At 52.0% G+C, this 16,735-nt stretch overlaps 2 protein-coding genes across 4 annotated transcripts in view; both read right to left on the bottom strand.

Annotated features, from left to right (window-relative positions):
- Positions 1-933: 933 nt before the first annotated feature.
- LYPD3 (LY6/PLAUR domain containing 3) lies at positions 934-5,601 on the bottom strand. The gene is made up of 5 exons (XM_012437989.3): positions 5,413-5,601; positions 4,635-4,766; positions 3,900-4,070; positions 3,425-3,586; positions 934-1,636 (listed from the first exon to the last, which is right to left on the bottom strand). Exons 1-5 carry the CDS (start codon positions 5,492-5,494, stop codon positions 1,125-1,127), a joined length of 1,059 nt encoding a protein of 352 aa, XP_012293412.1. The 5' UTR covers positions 5,495-5,601; the 3' UTR covers positions 934-1,124.
- A 2,328-nt stretch (positions 5,602-7,929) lies between these two features.
- The window catches only part of PHLDB3 (pleckstrin homology like domain family B member 3), a 31,144-nt gene continuing 22,338 nt past the window's right edge, over positions 7,930-16,735 (bottom strand). Inside the window, exons 15-17 of one of the 3 annotated variants that reach the window (XR_010344256.1) lie at positions 15,591-16,479; positions 9,272-9,632; positions 7,930-7,950 (exon numbers count right to left, since the gene is read on the bottom strand). Coding sequence is in view for 1 of the 3 variants with exons in the window: in XM_064381227.1 (XP_064237297.1) it covers positions 16,345-16,479 (135 nt within the window). In the remaining 2 variants the exon portion in view is untranslated. Of the gene's footprint in view, positions 7,951-8,518; positions 9,633-15,426; positions 16,480-16,735 lie in introns of those variants that run through there. The other 2 variants (XR_010344255.1, XM_064381227.1) reach the window with 2 other exon arrangements.

Below are 16,735 nucleotides of genomic sequence, written 5' to 3'. Positions count from 1 at the left end.
CTCATTAAACAAAGACAAAGCTCTCTGCTCCCTGGCATTGCTAAAAGCCCCATTCACCCCTCTATGCCACTTAATGGTTTCACCCGGTCTCCCACTCCCCAGTGGGACCACCCACATGTGGGCTAGACCATGTGGGTCAACCATGGCCTGGTACAGTGACTCACGCCTGTAATCCCAGCACTTTGGGAGGCCAAGGTGGGCAGATCACGAGGTCTGGAGATAGAGACCATCCTGGCTAACACAGTGAAACCCCATCTCTACTAAAAACACAAAAATTAGCTGGGCATGTTGGCACGCGCCTGTAGTCCCAGCTACTTGGGAGGCTGAGGCAGGAGAATCGCTTGAACCCAGGAGGTGGAAGTTGCAGTGAGCCGAAATTGTGCCATTGCACTCCAGCCTGGGCGACAGAGCGAGACTCCTCAAAAAAAAAAAAAAAAAAAAAAAGTCCAGCAGTGACTGTCCCCAGGGCTGTTGCGCTAGCCTGATAGCTCTCCCTTTAAAGCTCTGAGATGTCCACCCTAGCTCAGCTAAAGAGACTATTGTGAGAAAGAAGTGGAACTGACTCCCTTAAAGCACTATACAAAGTAATTAAATCTTTATTGAGGCCTTTATGTGCCAGAAACTGATCACACACAGGCGTAAGGTATGGTCCCTGCCCTGAGGAGCTCATAGTCCAATAAGGAAGAGAGATGGGGATCCGATTCCTCGAAGATGGGGGCAGGAGGGGAGGCAGTGCTTGGGGGGGAGCCACTGTCCCACCCACCCCACCCTCCATAGTCCAGGCCGAAGAGAGTAGGAAGCTCAGCATCGTCTCCCACCTTCCCTGTGACAGCTGACTTCTCTCACTCTGTCATAGCATCACAAGAGGACAAGTGGAGACATAAGGATGAGACAGATACAGGTGCCGTCCTCAGAAAGCTAGAACACCCCTGGCAGGATATATACAACAGTAATTTTATTTCCAGAAGCCGCAAACCAGTGCAGCAGAAGCTGGGGATACTGAGGCATGTTGGAAGAACAGGGGCTGGGCCAGCCCAGTCCAGTGGTGAAAACAGGAAGTGATGGGAAGAGGGATACCCAGAGCCAGAGAAGTAGGTGAGAGGGAAATTTCCAGGTGGGAAAGCTCACAGCAGGGCACCCGCAGCCACGGTCAACAGAAGGGCCGCCAATCCAGTCGTGGGAACCACACAGCCTTTACTATGGGGCTTCTGGGGCTCCCCTTTTGCAGGATACTGCCCCGAATTACTGCGGTCCTGGTGGCCAGCAGCACCGCCGGTCAACCTGGGCTCCTCATCCCTAGAGGCCTCTTCTACTCCCTGTCTCGGAGTCTGGCTGGTTGGGGCTGGCATGGGTTTGGTGGTGGATGTGGGTCTCACTGGGGCCGAGGTAGACGTGGTGACCGGTGTGGTTGAAGCCACAGATATGGGTGAGGCCACAGTCGTGGCCCCTGGAGGGGGGATCCGGACAAGGGGTGGGATTCGAGGGGCAAAGTAGGTCTTGTTGCGGAGGTCAGAGTTACAGCGAGACCCCTGGCAGCAGGAGCCACTGAGCGTGAACCCTGGGCCTGTTACTCCATCCCGAGTGCAGAACTCATCCCGGACACAGCCCCGGACTGGCAAGGACACGGTCACATTAGCTGCAGGAGGGAGACACAGATAGGTCAGTGGCTGGAGGGAGAGAGGTTGGCACAGCCAGAACAAAACTTGGAGGCATCAGACAAGAAAGAGAACCTGACCAGGCACAGTGGCTCACGCTTGTAATCCCAGCACTTTGGGAAGCCGAGGCAGGTGGATCACCTAAGGTCAAGAGTTTGAGACCAGCCTGGCCCAAACGGTAAAACCCCGTCTCTACTAAAAATACAAAAAGTAGCTGGGCATGGTGGTGGCACGCCTATAATCCCAGCTACTTGTGGTGGGGAGAGGGGCTGAGGCAAAAGAATCACTGGAACCTGGGAGGCAGAGGTTGCAGTGAGCCGAGATCATGCCACTGCACTCTAGCCTCAGAGACAGAATGAGACTCTGTCTCAAAAAAATAAATAAATAAAAACAACAGAGAACTCCCAATATGAGACAGAAGGGGTCGCATCCATTTATGCCAAAATCTCAACTTAGGTCCTACTATGAGAAACAGACAGATTCACTGTCTTTGGCACACGGTGTATTAACATTTCCCATTGTGCTTTGAATGGAAATGTGTGTAGGCTGAACTAAAAGTAAGGCTTAAAACAAAGGTTTGGACTGAGATGCACGACCCTTTACAAGACCACAGGGCAGAACAAACTTCTTCTACAACCCTCTCACCATTTTCCTTCTAGCCTTCACCCCTGCTTTTACTTCTCCACCAGAATTTAGTCTTAGAGTCAGAGCTACATCTTCCCACCGGGCACAGTGGTTCACGCCTGTAATCCCAGCCCTCCTGGAGACCTAGGCAGGGGGAATGCTTTAGTCCAGCAGTTTAATATCAGCCTGTGCAACAAGGCAAGACCCCACTGTTACCAAAAATAAAAGTAAGCAGTCGTGCAGGTGCACCCCTGCAGTCCCAGCTACTTGGGAGGCTGTGGCAGGAGGTAGAGGTAGAGGCTGCAGTGAGCTATAATCGCACCACTGCACTCCAGGCTAGGTGACAGAGCAAGACCCTGTCTTTAAAAAACAATACTGCCGGGCGCGGTGGCTCACGCCTGTAATCCCAGCACTTTGGGAGGCCGAGGTGGGTGGATCACGAGGTCAAGAGATCGAGACCATCCTGGTCAACATGGTGAAACCCCGTCTCTACTAAAAATACAAAAAATTAGCTGGGCATGGTGGCGCGTGCCTGTAATCCCAGCTACTCAGGAGGCTGAGGTAAGAGAATTGCCTGAACCCAGGAGGCGGAGGTTGCGGTGAGCCGAGATCGCGCCATTGCACTCCAGCCTGGGTAACAAGAGCGAAACTCCGTCTCAAAAAAAAAAAAAAAAATACTAATAATAAATAAAAAAGAATTACATCTCCCATAGTATACCTCGCTAGTGATGGAGTTTAAAGAATTTCATTTTCCATGGTTACATCTCTCAGTACTCAGGTGGGATCCCTTGAGTTTTAATGGCTAAGAACTAGAGATTCCCCACAGTGCCTGGGCAGAAGCTAAGAGGCTTAAATACATTTCTCACTGTATGTACCCCCATTCTGTACCTGGCAGCCCTCTATGGAAATGTATTTTCCCCCAAAACACTCTGGGCCAAAGCATCCCTATCCCCACGCTAATAATATGTTGGGGGAAGGGACTGCATTTTTCATGATGCCTTACGATACAAGCACTTAGGCCCCACGGTTCCCAAAATGTGTTGCAGGTGAAGGAAACCCTTTGCGTAAAGGGCTCCCTGCCGCCCAGGATGCTTCAGAAAGGCCACCACAACTCCTACAGGTCCCGTGCTCCGGGGCTCGCTCACCTGCCGTCAAGGTGACGTTGCCGTCGAAGCAGCCCTTGTAGACATGATCGCTGGCGTTGTAGCAGCTCACGACCGGCGGCGCCGTATCCTGGCACTTCTCGCGGCTCAGCCCCACGCAGCTGTAGCACTCCACGCCGTTGGGCGCGTATGCACTCTCATTACCTGCGAAGGGGGCCGAGAGGAAGGAAAGGCGTCGAGAGGGATCCGGAAACGCAGCTTGGCCTCTAGCTCCGCCCCTAAAGCGTGGCCCCCGCACTATCAATGACCCCGCCTACTCATAGCCCCGCCCCAGCGTGCAACTTCCCGATACCTACAGCCAGGAAGTCCCACCTGCTGCCTCTTGGCCCCGCATTCGAGTGTGACCCCACCCCCAGCACCCAGGCCGAGTACTCCTGTCTCCGCCCCGGCTCCGCCTCCATATGGGCGTGCCCGAATATAGCTCCGCCCCCGCGGCTACAGCCCCGCCCCCACGGACCTGCCGGGTCGAGCGCCTGCGAGGTGAGGTTGAGTTTGGCGTTGCAGCGGTCCTGGGAGCATTGCTGCAGCTGGATGAACGCCAGAAGCCCGTGAAGATCCAGGCCGCGGTCATTCTTACCGGGGAGTCCCGAACCGCAACCCCGCACTGCCACCGAGAATTGTCCATGGACTGGGGAGAGGCACGGGGGCGGGATTAGCTGTGGGCACGGTCTCAGATGGGGCGTGGCCCAGAGTTGGGTAAGGTCTGGGAGGGGCGGGGCCTCAAATAGGCCAACGCCAGAGGATGGACAAGCCGGGTCGGGTGGACGGGCGCCCCCAAAGAGCAGCTCAGAGGGGAAAGAACGACCGAAGGAGGAAGGGGCGGGGTCTTGGAACAGGGGCTGAACCTCAAAGAGCTGAGTCCAAGGAGAGAGCTCGGTTGACAGGCAGGGATGGGGAGGTCTCAGTGGTGGAGCAGAAAAGGTGCATAGGACGTGGCCTAGTCCCAAACCCGAGCTCTCCCAATCCGCCCCACCCAGTTCTCAACTCTCTGCCCCTCGCCCTAGTAATCGTTAATAGAGAAGGCCTGGCCTGAGAGGAGGGGCGAGGCTGTGTTGTAGGGCCCCGGCAAGGCTGCAAGGGAGGGATAGGGCCGCGTTAAAGGAGCGTGGCCAGATACAGAAAGGACTATAAGAAGGCGGGGCTGGGCCGGAGGAGCCTGCAGGGGAGCGCGTGGCCCGGGGTCCCCACTCACTGGTCTCCACCGCCCCCACGGCCTCGGTGCAGACGTCCACGCCCGGCGCGCACTTAACCGTCTTCATCTTATGCGGGGAGCATCCGTCATCTGCTTTCTGCACGCAGCTGTAGCACTCCAGGGCCTGCGCTCCTGGGGTCGGGGGGCCAAGTAGACCTGAGTCCTCCTTGCGAAAGCCTCCACCCCCAAGGGTGAAATAGTCCTTCCCATGCCCTCTGTCCCGGGATGAGACAGCCTTACTTCACACACTCTTCCAGAGCAGGAGTAAGGAAAAGCTTTCCACAAATCTGGAAACACGGGAATCACTGACCTTTTTTTCCTTCACACCCCCTATGCCCACCGTGGGCGCATCCTTCCTACAGCCCCGTATGCCCACCGCAGGCGATCCCTGCCATGGAGCCCCTCATCCCAGGGTAGGAGGGATAGCTCCTCAGAGCTTTCTGCTCAGAATGAGAGAACTTTTCCCACAGCACACTGCTCAGTGAGGGATCCCTTTCCACAGCCCCCTTCTGCTCAAATGAGAGAACTCTGCCCACAGCTTCTCTGCCGAGGACAGGAGACTTCTTTCCACAGCTTCAGGATGGGAGAATTTTGCCCACAGTCCCCCCAGTCCGTGGTGGGGAACCTTTCCTACTGCCAATGGTGGGGGACCCTTCCCACTGCCTCCTCTGCTCAGGATGGGGGAACTTTGCCCACAGTGCCCTCTGCTCATATGGGGGAGCCTCCTCTCTAGGAGCCCCCACTCTACTCCCTCCACCTCTCTGGGCAGCAGACCCACCTCCGTGAAGCAGCAGTAGCAGCAGCAGCCTGCCTGCAGTCCAGATCACAGCCTGGGCACCTGCCTTCCTAGCGGGGTCCATGGCTCCGTCCTGCTCCCTTGGCGTCCCCCCTGGGTGTGCCGCCTCCCAGCCTGGGCCCTCTTACCTGAGCCCAGGATGAGTAACCTAGCCCCAGGCAACCCTGGCCTTGCCCAACCGGGCCAACTCAGCGTCCGGGCTGTGGGATGGGACCCGCCCCTAGGCGCGTCATCCACTGGGAGAGCGGTCCCTGCCCTGTGCAGTTGCCAAGAAGGGAAAGGGTGGGAGCTGAGGCTCTCTGACAGCTCGCGGGAGAAAGTCTGTGTGTCTGGAGTGGGAGAGTCGTGGGGCTTAAAGAGAGGCTGGGGCTACTCTACTCGACATTCAGCGTTCTGTAACTGTTAAATGAGCATCTATGGTGTGCCTGGCTTTGGTCTGGATGATGCTGGAGATGAAGACAGAACGAGCGCCTGTCCTGGCAGAGCTCACAGTCTGATGGGGGAAGACAGATCCTAACCAAATAATCATAGGGATTGTTTACCGTGGAGACTAAGACAATGAAGGAGGAAGTGCAATGATACAAGGAGATGTGGAGTCTAGAAGTGGGGGCTGGTGGGTGAGGGCTTCCTCAAGGTTATCTGAGATGTAGCCTCAGGAGCATGCAGGATTTAGCCAGCTAGAGCAGGTCAAGAGAGGGGCACAGCCCTTTACAAGCAGAGGGAACAGCACGTGGGCACACCTGGAGGTGGGAGGTAGCATGGACCATTCAAACACGGAAAGGAGAGTAGTGCTCCTGAGCTCAGAAGGCCGCGGGGAGAAGGGCAGGAACTGAGATGAAAGAGTCAGGCAGAGGCCAAGATCGTTCAGGGCATCAGAGGTCCCGACAAGAGATTTGGATTAATTCTGAGAATAGTGGAGTATCTTTAGGAGGGTCTAAATGAGCTGGAGAACATGATCACATTTGCTTATTAATATGATCAAACTGAGAAATAGTGCAGCTAGCCATCAAAAAGTAAATGGAGGCCAGGCACGGTGGCTCACGCCTGTAATCCCAGCACTTTGGGATGCCAAGGCGGGTGGATCACTTGAGATCAGGAGTTTGAGACCAGCCTGGACAACATAGTGAGACCTCATCTCATTTTATTTAAAAAAAAACAAAAAACACTTTGTGTTGAGTTTAGAAAGCCTTAAAACAAAATATACTGTGTAACTCCATTTATATGAAGTTCCAAAACAGATAAAACTAACCAGTGGTGATAGAAATCAGAACAGGTGTTACCTCTGGGAGGGTATTTCCCCAGAAGGAGCAACAGGGAGGAGCCCCCACAATCTTCATCTAGGTGGCAGCTGCACGTGTGTAAAGATACGTAGAGAATCACTGACTTATGCATGTCACTGGACATATGTTATTCTTCAATAAAAACAAGGTAAGAGGCCGGGCACAGTGGCTCACACCTATAATCCCAGCACTTTGAGAGCCCAAGGCAGGCAGATCACCTGAGGTTGGGAGTTCTAGACCAGTCTGACCAACATTGAGAAACCTGATCTCTACTAAAAATACAAAATTAGCTGGGCCTGGTGGTGTGCACCTGTAATCCCAGCTACTCGGGAGGCTGAGGGCAGGAGAATCGCTTGAACTCGAGGCGGACGTTGCATTGAGCCGAGATTGCATCATTGCACTCCAGCTTGGGCAATAAGAGCAAAACTCCCTCTCGAAAAAACAAAACAAAAAACAAAAACGTAAGATAAGAATGTCATTGTGGCCTCTGTGTAAAAAAGGAAAATGATTCAGCTGGACGCGGTGGATCCCGCCTGTAATCCCAGCACTTTGGAAGGCCGAGATGGGCGAATCACCTGAGGTCAGGAGTTTGAAACCAACTCGGCCAACACGGCAAAACCCAGTCTCTACTAAAAGTACAAAGATTAGTGGGGCACAGTGGTGGGTGCCTATAATCCCAGCTACTTGGGAGACTGAGGCAGGAGAATTGCTTGAACTGGGGAGGCGAAGGTTGCAGTGAGCCAAGATCACGCCATTGCACTCCAGCCTGGGCGACAGAGCAAGATTCCATCTTTAAAAAAAAAAAACACAAACAAACAAACAAAAACAGAAAATTACTCTAGAAGGGGTGAGAGAGAAGGCTAGGAAACCAACAAGGGGCCAGGTAGTTTTCCAGGGAAGAAAGAGAAAGGCAGCCCCTGACAGCTGGGAGTTGCCCTGGCACACACAGTGAAGCCATGGAGCTCAGCTGCACTTAGATAATCTCACAGAGCACCAGCCTTGGACAAGCCACACTGTGACAGTAAAGGATCAAGAAAAAAAAAATCAATAGCCTGGGCAACACTTCGAAACTTCATCTCTACTAAAAACACAAAAAGTTAGCTGGGCGTGGGGGCGTGCTCCTATAATGCCAGCTACTGGGGAGGCTGAGCTGGGAGAATCACCTGAGCCCGGGAGGTTGAGGCTGCAGTGAGCTGAGATTGTACCACTGAACTCCAGCCTGGGCAACCAGAGTGAGACCCTGTCTCAAAAAAAAAAAATCAAGACCAATCCATAACCATGTCTGAACACAGAAACAAGCTCACTGTATGAACCGCAGAATGACTAAGCAGCCTCATATCCTGGCTAATATAAATGACTGCTTATATTATATTTTATTGTATTAAAGTTACAACTTTAGCCTCACTTTGTTTCTCCGGCCTCATAAATGAGATTTATGCAAATGCTCAACACAGCATTACTCCTTCTCTGTAACAGTATCCAAGCCGGAACCAGGCTCCACTTCCTTGCGCTATTCCCAAGACCACCACACAGAAGCCAAAACCTTAAAATCAATCCTTTCTGGCCAGGTACTCATGCCTGTAATCCCAGCACTTTGGGAGGCTGAGGTGGGTGGGTCATCTGAGCTCAAGAGTTAGAGACCAGACTGGCCAACACGGTGAAACTCCGTCTCTACTAAAAATACAAAAAATTAGCTAGGTGTGGTGGCACACACCTGTAAACCCAGCAACTCAGGAGGCTGAGACAGGAGAATCTCTTGAACATGGGAGGTGGAGTTTGCAGTGAGCTAAGATCATGCCACTGCACTCCAGCCTGGGTGACAGAGCAAGACTCTGTCTCAAAAAAAAAAAAAAAAAAAATTCCAGCCGGGCGCAGTGGCTGACACCTGTAATCCCAGCACTTTTCGAGGCCAAAGCGGGTGGATCACCTGAGGTCAGGAGTTAGAGACCAGCCTGGCAAACATGGTGAAACTCTAACTCTACTAAAAATACAAAAATTAGCCAGACATGGTGACGGGTGCCTGTAATCCCAGCTATTTGGGAGGCTGAGGCAGGAGAATCGCTTGAACTGGGAGGTGGAGGTTGCAGTGAGCTGATATCATGCCACTGCACTCCAGCCTGGGCAACAAAGAGTGAAACTCTATTTAAAAAAAAATCAGTCCTATCTAATACCCTTTTACTTAGACACCTCAGTTACCTCATGGAGTGCTTTCTCCCTCATTGCAAGAGGCAATAAACCCAACTTGTTCAACCACAGGTGTGTCCGTGGTGGAGAACACAGACACAGGCGAGAGCTGATGTACTTGACTGAGAGTGTCCCAAAGGAAAGATCTAAAATATTTCAGGAGGAAGAACAGGTAGGAATTGCTGATGGAGCCAACGTGAGGGAAGAGGAAGTGGGAGGTTTCCAAGCTGATTCCAGAGAGTTCTCCCCATAAACCATGTCGTGACATTAATAACAATGGTAACAAAAGTAATAATAACAACGGTGACTGAGTATCGAGTGTTTGTTTCCCAGAAACTGTTTTGAAAGGAGCATGCATTACCTCATTTCATCCTCACCTGTACGTGTGGTTATTATCATTTATCAACCACCTGCTCCGTGCTTAGCACCTTCTGTGAATCCTCTCTGAATGTCATCACAGCTCTGCAGAGAGAACTCAGTCTTATTTCACAGCTGGGGAGACTGAGGCTGGGAGAGACTTGGAAGTGGCAGAACTGGGATTTGAATCCAGGGCTGTCTCCAAAGGTCCTCATGCCACTTCCCAAAGTCAGAGCCTCACTTTGAGCCTGAGACTGTATTTTGCAATGACCCTTAGTTTTGGAGACGGAGAGGCATGGATTTGAATACGAACTCTGCTCCTAATCTGCTGTGTGTCTTGATCAAGTGGCTCCAATTCTTTGATATTCAGAGGCCTCCTGTCTAAACAAAGACGGTAACAAAAGCACATGTATTCATGCTTCCTCTGTGCCAAGCTGCATTCCACACCCTTTCCACACAATCCTATGAGAGATTTCTATGATGGTCAATTTACAAATGGGGAAATCAAGGCAGAGATGGGGGTGCTTAACCACTTGCTCAGGGTCACACAGCCAGGAAGTGGTGGAGAGGTTATTTGAGCTCAGGCAGTCTGGTTTAACTAACTATACCTACAGTTAGGTACATGGGTCCATTGGGTAGCAGCTGTGAAGCTTTGACAATGACTTGGCCTCTGTGTGCCTCAGTGTCCTCATCCTCATCCATAAAATGAGGATCTTAATAGTATCTACCCCACAGAGCTGTTATGGGCATCAATGTTAAATATATGTAAAATGATTAAAATGGGGTCCAGTTCTAGGAGCTATGAAAGTATTAGCTTTGCCAGGCACGGGGGCTCACACGTGGAATCCCAGCACTTTGGGAGGCCAAGGCAGGAGGATCACAAGGTCAGGAGTTTAAGACCAGCCTGGCCAATATGGCAAAACCCAGTATCTACTAAAAATACAAAAAAATTGCCAGGTGTGATGACCTGTGCCTGTAATCCCAGTTACTTGGGAGCTGAGGCAGGAGAATCGCTTGAGTCGGAGGTTGCAGTGAGCTGAGATCACGCCACTACACTCCAGCCTGGTGAGAGAGAAAGACTCAGTCTCAAAAAAAATATTAGCTTTTATTACTACTAATAATAGGTTAAGGGCTGAGCACAGCGGTTGGTGCCTATAATCCCAGAACTTTGTGGGGGCTAAGGCGGGCAGATCACTTGAGCCCAAGAGTTTGAGACCAACCTGGGCAACATGGTGAAACTTCATCTCTACAAAAAATACTAAAATTAGCCAGGTGTGATGGTGCGCACCTGTAGACCCGACTACTCAGGAGGCTGAGGTGGGAGGATCACATTGAGCCTGGGAGGTCGAGGCTGTAGTAAGCTGTGACTATGTCACTGCACTCCAGCCTGGGTGACAGAGAGAGACCCTGTCTCAACAATAATAATTTAAATAGATTGTTAGTATTACTATTAATAGCCCCCACACAGGGTAGTCAGCTCTTATACAAGCAATCTCGCCTTGAATTCCTAACGAGGGGGTAGAGAAGAGCGTCTGTTTCATAGAGGAACAAACTGAGAGCCAGAGAGAGGACGGTATCTGTTCAAGCTCACACAGCAAAGGAAGCGGCAGAGTCAGAAGTCAGACCCGGCTGCATGGGGCTGGCTCACTGTCTGATGAGACAAGCAGTGGTCGTGTCCATAAAGATATTATCTGTTCCCCAGACCCTGTGAGGCACCCTGGTTCCCAACAATGACGAGCATGTCAGTCACCTAGGTGAGGTCGCTTGGCATCGTGCTGAAGCTGAGAGAGAGAAAGTGAATGACTTCCTGTGAACTCATTCAGCACTGGCCCCTGCCTCCCTGCCTCCCAGCCTTGGAATCTCAGCCCCGATTCTTGCTTTGCTGTGTGATGCTGCATGAATGCTTTCACATCTCTGAGCCTCCAAGGTGTCTTTTAAATTAAATTTAATTATTATTTTTTGAGACAGAGTCCCGCTCTGCCTCCCAGATTGGGGTGCAGTGGTGCGCTCTCAGCTCACTGCAACCTCCGCCTCCCCGGTTCAAGCGATTATTCTGCCTCAGCTTCCCAAGTCGCTGGGACTATAGACTACAGGTATGCACCACCATGCCAGCTAATTTTTTTTTTTTTTTTTCAGTAGAGACAGGGTTTCACCATGTTAGCCAGGATGGTCTCCGTCTCCTGATCTCGTGATCCACGAGGCCTCCCAAAGTGCTGCTGGGATTACAGGCGTGAGCCACTGCGACCGACTGAGGGGTCTTTTTTATAATAACAGAAGGAGTGTCTTTCATGGTAGAGTGAGACAGTGGGCAAAATATCGAGTCTGGAAGTGGACAGACACGTTTTAATCCTACTTCTGCCACCCTCTTGCTGTGCAACCTCAAGCAACTCGATCTTCTTCTCTGAACTTCAGCTGAAAACCCCTACCTCCTGAGGTGACAGAGCGAGGACCCAGCAAGTGACAGGCAGGGTGAGACTAGCATTATTATTGTGTGCTGCTCTGAAGCAGGAGGCCCTGCAGGTCCCAGTTGTGTGGGAGAGTTTCAGGGAGGAACCCCAACTGGCCAGACCAGAAGAACTAGCGTCGCAGGAGGGAGTGGGACCCAGGGTGGAGAGGTACCTCTTGCTCAGGCCTGCCCGGATTCTGGGCGCTGACCCCCGCCTGGCCTGTGACCAGGGAACAGAAAGAGGTTTGAATGCAGGGCACCACTTAAGCCCACTGTGTGGTAGGTGGCTGGCTTTTCGAGATTCTTTGCAGACTTCATGGCAAAGAATCTAGAATCTGGTTCAGGGGCTGGTGCAGAGGTGGCCCCCAGCACCAGAGATCACTCCCTGGCCTCAGACAAGCCCAGGACCACATTCACTCTGGGTTTCTTGTCTCCCTGTGGCAGAGCAGGCTCTGAGCCCTGTGAGGTTCCCAGCCTGACTCTGGCCCACTTCCTCTGCACATACCATCTGGGACAAGTTAGGGAAGGAGTGGAGTCGGGGACAGGGCTGACTATATAATTTTCGGGGTCCAGTGCAAAATGAAATGTAGAGACCTGGTTCAAAAGGCAGGAAAGAGTGCTGTTGAAGGTACTAAAATAGAAATACTTTTTCCTTTCTTCTGCCTCAATCTTTTTTTTCTTTTTTGAGATGGAGTCTCACTCTTGTTGCCCAGGCTGGCGTGCAATGGCACGATCTCAGCTCACTGCAACCTCTGCCTCTTGGGTTCAAGCCATTCTCCTGCCTCAGCCTCCCAAATAGCTGGGATTACAGGCATGCTCCACTACATCCGGCTAATTTTGTATTCTTGATAGAGACAGGGTTTCTCCATGTTGGTCAGGCTAGTCTTGAACTTCCAACCTCAGGTCATCCGCCTGCCTTGGCCTCCCAAAGTGCTGGGATTACAGGTGTGAGCAACCACGCCTGGCCTTTTTTTTTTTTTTGAGACAGTCGCCCTCTGTCACCCATGCTGGAGTGCAGTGGCACAATCACAGCTCACTGCAGCCTCTATCCCCCAGGCTCAATCAATCCTCCCACCTCAGCCTCCCAAGTAGCTGGGACTACAGGTGTGTGTCACCATGCTCAGCTAATTTTAATTTTTTTTTTTAGAAACGGGGTCTTGCTATGTTGCCCAGGCAGGTCTCAAACTCCTTGGCTCAAGTGATCTTCCTGACTCAGCCTCCCAAAGTGCTAGGATTACAGACATGAGCCACTGCGCCCGGCCCTCAGTCTAACCCTTCATGGTGTTTCATGTTACATTCTCTTGGGCACAGAGATACTCGTAGGACCAACACAGATAGATATTCAGTGGTGGCTAGAGACCCTGCCCCACAACGTGAGCAGCCTGACTGGGATCCCCTTCCCACCAGTTGCCCACTGCCATGTTCCACCCCAACATACCATGAGGCACAAGTACCCAACCCTGATCTTCTTGTGGCATGCCTCCAACAGGGGTGGAGGGTGCCAGTGATCACGAGGCAGAGTTAAGAAGGGGACAGGCCAGGCGTGGTGACTCATGCCTATAATCCCATCACTCTGGGAGGCCAAGATGGATGGATCATTTGAGATCAGAAGTTCAAAACCAGCCTGACCAACATGGTGAAACCCCATCCCTACCAAAACTACAAAAATTAGCCGGGTGTAGTGGCCAGCGCCTAAAACCCCAGCTACTCCCGAGGCTGAGGGTCAAGAATCACTTGAACCTGGGAGGCAGAGGTTGTAGTGAATGGAGATCGTGCCACTGCACTCCAGCCTAGGTGACTGAGTGAGAGTTCATCTCAAGAAAAAAAAAAAAGTGGGGGACAGGAGTGGGAACTTGTCCCAGAGAGGTGGGGCTGCCTATGAAGTGAGGCTCTAATCCACATGCTTTCATTGTCCCATCGTCTAAGCTTACCCAGCAGAAATTCAGGCTGGGCGTGGTGGCTCACGCCTGTAATCCCTGCACTTTAGGAGGCTGAGGCGGGTGGATCACGAGATCAGGAGTTCAAGACCAGCCTGACCAACATGGTGAAACCCGTCTATACTAAAAACAAAAATTAGCTAGGCGTGATAGCAGGCGCTTGTAATCCCAGCTACTCAGGAGGCTGAGATTGCAGTGAACCTGGGAGGCAGAGATTGCAGTGAACCAGGATTGAGCCATTGCACTCCAGTCTGGGTGACAGAGTGAGACTCCGTCTCAAAAAAACAAAAAAACCCCGGAAATTCAAAGATAAATTTAAGAATTTCTACACAGTGACCACAGAGCATTAAACCCAAGAACAGGACTCTTCTGAACACAGAGAGCTGTCGTCTACAGTGGTCAGATGTCCATGAAGTGGGATTCGGTATTGCAGACGGGCTGGGGGATGAACTGATCCGAGAATCCAGATGTCTCACACTGGAAGGTGGAGGCCAGGGGACACCTAGAGTCCCAGAGGACCTAGGAATTCAGGTGTCTGCACTCCCGGGACTCAGAGCACTATACCTGGGTCCTCGAGGGAACTTTTTGAGGCAGGAAAGAGCTGTCTCCAGAGTGACAGGTGGGGGACCCTGGGGGACTGTGGAGAATAGGCACCAGACCCATCCTAGGGGTCAGGGAGAGCTTCTTGAAGGAAGGGACACGTTAGATGAGACCTAAAGGATGAAGTCAGCCAAAGAGCTCTGCCTGCCTTGTTCATGACAGTCCCCAGGCCTTAGCATCACTTTCCCATCAGTTTATTCCACCAGATGTTCCCTCCATACCTAGTGCGCACCAGGCCCTGTGCTGTACCAAGAGCTCAGCAGTGACTAAGACAGCTGTCACTCACAGAGCAGGGCGGGAGACAGACTCAACAGCAGGATGATCCTGGGTACTCAAGGCCATGAGAGAAGCACAGGACAGAACGATCAGGGTTGGGAATGGGGAGGCACAGGTGGATCGGTCAGGGCTGTAATGAAAAGCCCAGAGCCGGGAGTGGCGGCTTAGGTCTGTAATCCCAACAGTTTAGAGGCCGAGACAGGCAGATTGCTTGAGCCCAGGAGTTGGAGACCAGCCTGACCAACATGGTGAAACTCCATCTCTACTGAAAATACAAAAAAATTACCCAGGCATAACATGGTGGCCGGTGCCTGTTATCCCAGCTACTCAGGAGGCTGAGGCAGGAGAATCATTTGAACCTGAGAGCTGGAGGATGCAGTGAGCCAAGATTGCACCACTGTACTCCAGCCTGGGTGACAGAGTCTCTCTCTGTCTCAAAGAAAAGAAAATCTCAGAAAAAGCATCTGACCTGCCAGGACAATCAAGGAGGTCCTCCTGGAGAGACTTAACACAGGAACCGAAAGCTAAACGATGAGTAGGGCTTTTGTGGAATGGGAAGGGGTGCCTAAGCAAAGGGAACAGAATGTACAAAGGCCCAGAGGAGAAAGGAAAGCAGGGTTTTTCTCCCCTCTTTCATGAAATGAGACTTTTTTTTTTTTTTTTTTAGAGACGCGGTCTCACTCTTGTCACCCAGCCTGGAGTGCAGTGCACTCTTGACTCGCTGCAACCTCCGCCTCCCAAGTTCAAGCAATTCTCCTGCCTCAGCCTCCTGAGTAGCTGGGATTACAGGCACATGCCACCAGGCTGAGACATGCTCTACGGTGCTGGGAACACAGTGATGACCAGGACAATGCTGGCTCTGCCTCATGGAGCTCCCAGTGCATAAACAACACAGATCCATCGCCCATAATGACCCAGGGCCTTCAGGGATGGGATAATAGAGCTCAAAAGAGGGTGCCTGACCCAGCCAGAAGAGTCAGTGAGGGCTTCCTGAAGCAGGTGCCAACTGAACTAAGGCCCTTAGAAGAATGAGGTGCAGCTGGTTAAGAGAAGAAGGGAGGCGGGGGTCGTGGCTCTCACCTGTAATCCCAGCACCTTGGGAGGCTGAGGTGGGTGGGTTGCTTGAGTCCAGGAGTTGGAGACCAGCCTGGGCAACATAGTAAGAACCCATCTCTATAAAAATAGATAGATAAAAGAAAAACAGGGAAGAAAAAGGCAGAGGAAGCAACGACGTAGGCAAAGGCCTAAAAGGAGGAAGCCTAGGAGTTCCTAGAAATTTCCAGCAGCTGGTCAAGCCAAAAAGGTTAGAAACAGAAGGCCCTACAAACTAAAAAAACACAACTGCGAACACTAAGGACTCGCGCCTCTCACCGTCTTGTCCCAGCCGTGACCTTAGAGTGGAAGGCCTCCATTCCTAAAGAGAACGGGCTGTGGGGCGCGTGGCTCCCAGAGGTACCCATAACTCAGACGTCCTGCCCAGGGGCCAAGGGGTCCAGGACTCCTGGGCTGGAAACCACAGCAGCAATTACTGTTCTTCCTCCGTATTTAATTCGGTATCACAGGAGAACCAATAAATAGTTCCTTCCCGCCCCTGCAATCTTCCTCCTGCCCCAGGCAGGGCCTCAGGGGCTGGCGATCCCGTCGGGGGCAGGGCACCTGCAACCCAGAACGTAGCAGCTCGGACCAGCCGAGCTGCAGCGCCCGCGGAACTCCCAGGAGAGTTCCAAAGGGGCGGGCCCAAGTTTATCGGCAGTGGACGAGGCCTGGGAACGCCCCCGCGCGTGTGGCGGGGGTGGAGCCTCGAAGGGACTTCCCCCAAATAGGGTGGGGCCACTCAGGGGGCGTGGTTTTCATCAGCGGCTGTCACAATGACGTCCATCCAAATGCGCATGGCTTCGGGGCTAGGAGCCACCATGTAGAAAAGGCGTTCGTAGGTTTTGACGCAGAATGTCAGGCGGGGGCTGGGGCTCTGGAATAAGCAGAAAGTGAGGATAATTAAGGCAAAAGACACTGGCCACAGTCTGGGTGCGAAACCAGCCTTGCTAATTACAGTCTGTGTGGCACTGGACAAGGTACTTAAGAATCTGAATGTCAGTTTCCCTGTCTTCCCAAATGATGACACCTACCTCACTGGGTTATAAGGATTAAATGAATTGACACGGGAAAGTGCTTAAAATTAACATGTGTAGAGCGCTATTGGTAAATTAGGAGCAAGAGAAATTTAA

Source organism: Aotus nancymaae, unplaced genomic scaffold, assembly GCF_030222135.1.
Source record: "Aotus nancymaae isolate 86718 unplaced genomic scaffold, 86718_ANA_hifiasm-v0.15.2.pri h1tg000028l, whole genome shotgun sequence".
Taxonomy (NCBI): Eukaryota; Metazoa; Chordata; class Mammalia; order Primates; family Aotidae; genus Aotus; species Aotus nancymaae.
Note: the sequence above shows the minus strand (reverse complement) of the source record. Positions and strands in the feature narration are given on the sequence as shown.

What these genes read in the sequence shown, in the direction of transcription:
- LYPD3 (XM_012437989.3), bottom strand. Translation starts at nt 5,494, where the DNA reads ATGGACCCCGCTAGGAAGGCAGGTGCCCAGGCTGTGATCTGGACTGCA. An exon ending in GCTACTGCTGCTTCACGGAG is followed by an intron (nt 4,767 to 5,412) that starts GTGGGTCTGCTG and finishes CCCCGACCCCAG; the next exon opens with GAGCGCAGGCCCTGGAGTGC. An exon ending in GCAGGCGCTCGACCCGGCAG is followed by an intron (nt 3,587 to 3,899) that starts GTCCGTGGGGGC and finishes CCCCCTTCGCAG; the next exon opens with GTAATGAGAGTGCATACGCG.